Raw genomic sequence first — 2,802 nt, 5'->3', positions numbered from 1 at the left:
TGTAATCATCAAAATTAAACGAAATAAACATTTGAAATATATGAGTTTGTATGTAATGTATGAATATAATATACAAGTTTCACTTTTTAAATGGAATTACTGAAATCAATCTACTTTTTCATGATATTCTAATTTTATGACCAGCACCTGTAACCACAGCAAACAATACTCTTTACGTGATCTTATTTAATGCAGCAACACTTGCTGTGTCCAACAGTGGAGATTTTCTGTTTAAAAATCCTCTTATAAGACTAAATTTAGAAGCTAAATTATCAGTCAGCAGCTTGCAGCAAACGGACATGAACAGAACACAGAAAATTAAAGACAGAGGGGAGATGAACAAGGGGACATTTTCTTCAACATGGTAGGCCCATTTTCTGTGTCTAACTGTCTGCAACTATTCAGATCAGCCACAGGTGCATCTTATTTATCTAATCCTGTGGCTTCCTACAGCATGTGTGTTTGCTGTAGCTCAGTGGCCAGTTCTTTGTTTAGTAATCTTGAGGATGGATGTTTAAACCCAGGTTGGGGTTTTTGTCAAAGGGTACATATATGTATGTATAGATTAAACCCTTTGACAAATATATATATTAAAAAAAAATTCCCTTCTCACCCTCCGCGGGTGGTCTCTTTTTCATCCTCTGAGCTCGGGTCCTCTACCAGAGGCCTGGGAGCTTGAGGGTTCTGCGCAGTATCTTGGCTGTGCCTAGAACTGCACATTTCTGGACTGAGATGTCTGATGTTGTTCCTGGGATCTGTTGTAGCCACTGCTCCAGTTTGGGGGTGACTGCCCCTAGGGCCCCGATGACCACAGGCACCACTGTGGTCTTTACCTTCCAGGCCTTTTCCAGTTCCTCTCTGAGGCCCTGGTATTGCTACAGTTTCTCGTGCTCCTTTTTCCTGATATTGCAATCACTTAGTATTGCTACATCCACTACAACTGCTTTCCTCTGTTGTTTATCTGTTGTTGCTCTGCTAACATGCCAAAACATTTGTACATTTGTAAACATTTTATAAAACATATTTTTGAAAAACTCATTTGCACGTCCTGTATGAACTGACCAGGAGTCTTAACCTCCTCCTGTGTGTTTGACTTTTGATATCCTGCTTTTTGTTAGAAATGGTACTGAGCCAGGTGAAAACCAATTCTGTTTCATATCTGTATAACCCCTTTATGACTTGTTGTCTGAAATAGTTTTAATTTAATTCTGTTGTTGACAAGAAATGATGAAATAATTCTATTCTCCTCTAAACCTCCAGTAACTGGAAGAAATCTCAGCCTGATAATGGAGGTACTTGGTCAACTGAGGAGGACTGTGCAGACCTCCAAGAGAATGGCTTGTGGAATGATCTGTCATGTTCTGCATCTCTGCACTGGATCTGTGAAAAAGTAGTTGTTTGATGAAATATCAGTTACATTATAAATATTATAAATGAAATTGTATAATGAATTTATGAGCATGAATTAAGGGAAATGCTACCAAAGCAAACTGGAATAATATTCAACCAAAAATGTAGTCACACATTGTTTAATGTCTCAAGTAAAACTCAGATGTTTTTTAATGCAAATAAATAAATAAAACCTTTTTTTTGGTAAATTATGCAGCAAAAAAAAGCTTTAACTTTTCGACTGTATGAACTATGATTTAATGTTAATTTTGGATCCAGTGGTCAGTTACAGTAATACTAAAATGCAATTGTAAGCTTGCTATTGTGGAATTACAAAAATAAAACCTCACTTCCAACCTTCTGTAAGTGCTCCTACAGTCTATGGTGAAAAATATTTTTTGAAACTTGTGCATCTCTTGCATGTATTTAGTCCCCTAGGAGGTCACAGACTGGCTGTGGAAAGTTTTGGTCCAGCACATGGAAATTCTACGGGTCTTGCACAAAATTAGGAATGCAAACAAAAAATGCGTACAAAACCTGATCTGTAACAAGTCAGGATCACAGCTTATAGCTTCGCAATGACTGTAAGATGCTTGAGTGATGCATGTTATCCAGGTGCCTCAAAAGTACTTCATGAGTACTTCACACTTGCTACTTGAGTAACCCACAAGTCAGAAGTACATCTGACTTTCTACCTCTGCAGCATGTGTGTCAGGCATGCAGCTCACACAATACACAATACAAGGGGTAAGACTACTGGTATAAGCTGTATATTGGAAAGTAACTGATCTGTAGTAAGTTTGTAGACAGGAAGAAGATGGCTGTTGCCATTCTGCCACAATGACTGAGGATGTTGGAGCATGTGGCCTGACTCTGAGCTGTCAACTCTTCTGTTTCAATAACACTTACAGTGAGTTGTGAACTTGGCTTCATAAATACAAAAGTAATGAATACAAAAGTGGTGAATATTATTATTTCATATTTGACAGAGAAAAAATGCTGCCATCTGCTGGAGTCTGTAATGACTAAAGTTTACCCATATGATGAGTTTGCCTGAAGACAAAATATAAAAATTACAAAAGCCAATATAACTTGAGATATAACTGATCTAAGAACAAGAATCTGTAAAAATGTCCAAAAACAACTGCACCAGAAATTCAAACAAGCAGATGCATAAGAGACAAAAATAAAACACCACTCACACATGTTGTTCACAGTGGAAACAGTAAACATTGACTACAGACAACTTCCTGTCAAACTCACTAACAAAAAACTCAATGTTCTGTGCAACAAAAACACACTTTAAGATTTGGAAAGTTCAATGAATCTATGTGCCAAAGATGTAACGAAAAAAACTAAAAATAAGTAAATTATGAAGCAGACTGTTTGTAATTTTTTTTAAGTTTCATCTGA

General features: G+C 36.8%; 1 protein-coding gene across 1 annotated transcript in view; it reads left to right on the top strand.

The window, feature by feature from the left end:
* The window catches only part of LOC112450676 (CD209 antigen-like protein C), a 10,799-nt gene extending 9,082 nt beyond the window's left edge, over positions 1-1,717 (top strand). Inside the window, exon 7 of the mRNA XM_025006970.2 lies at positions 1,261-1,717. Coding sequence (XP_024862738.1) covers positions 1,261-1,402 — 142 coding nt within the window. The 3' untranslated portion in view covers positions 1,403-1,717. The remainder of the gene's footprint in view (positions 1-1,260) is intronic.
* The last annotated feature ends 1,085 nt before the right edge of the window (positions 1,718-2,802 follow it).

This window comes from Kryptolebias marmoratus, linkage group LG6 (assembly GCF_001649575.2).
Source record: "Kryptolebias marmoratus isolate JLee-2015 linkage group LG6, ASM164957v2, whole genome shotgun sequence".
NCBI lineage: Eukaryota > Metazoa > Chordata > Actinopteri > Cyprinodontiformes > Rivulidae > Kryptolebias > Kryptolebias marmoratus.
Note: the sequence above shows the minus strand (reverse complement) of the source record. Positions and strands in the feature narration are given on the sequence as shown.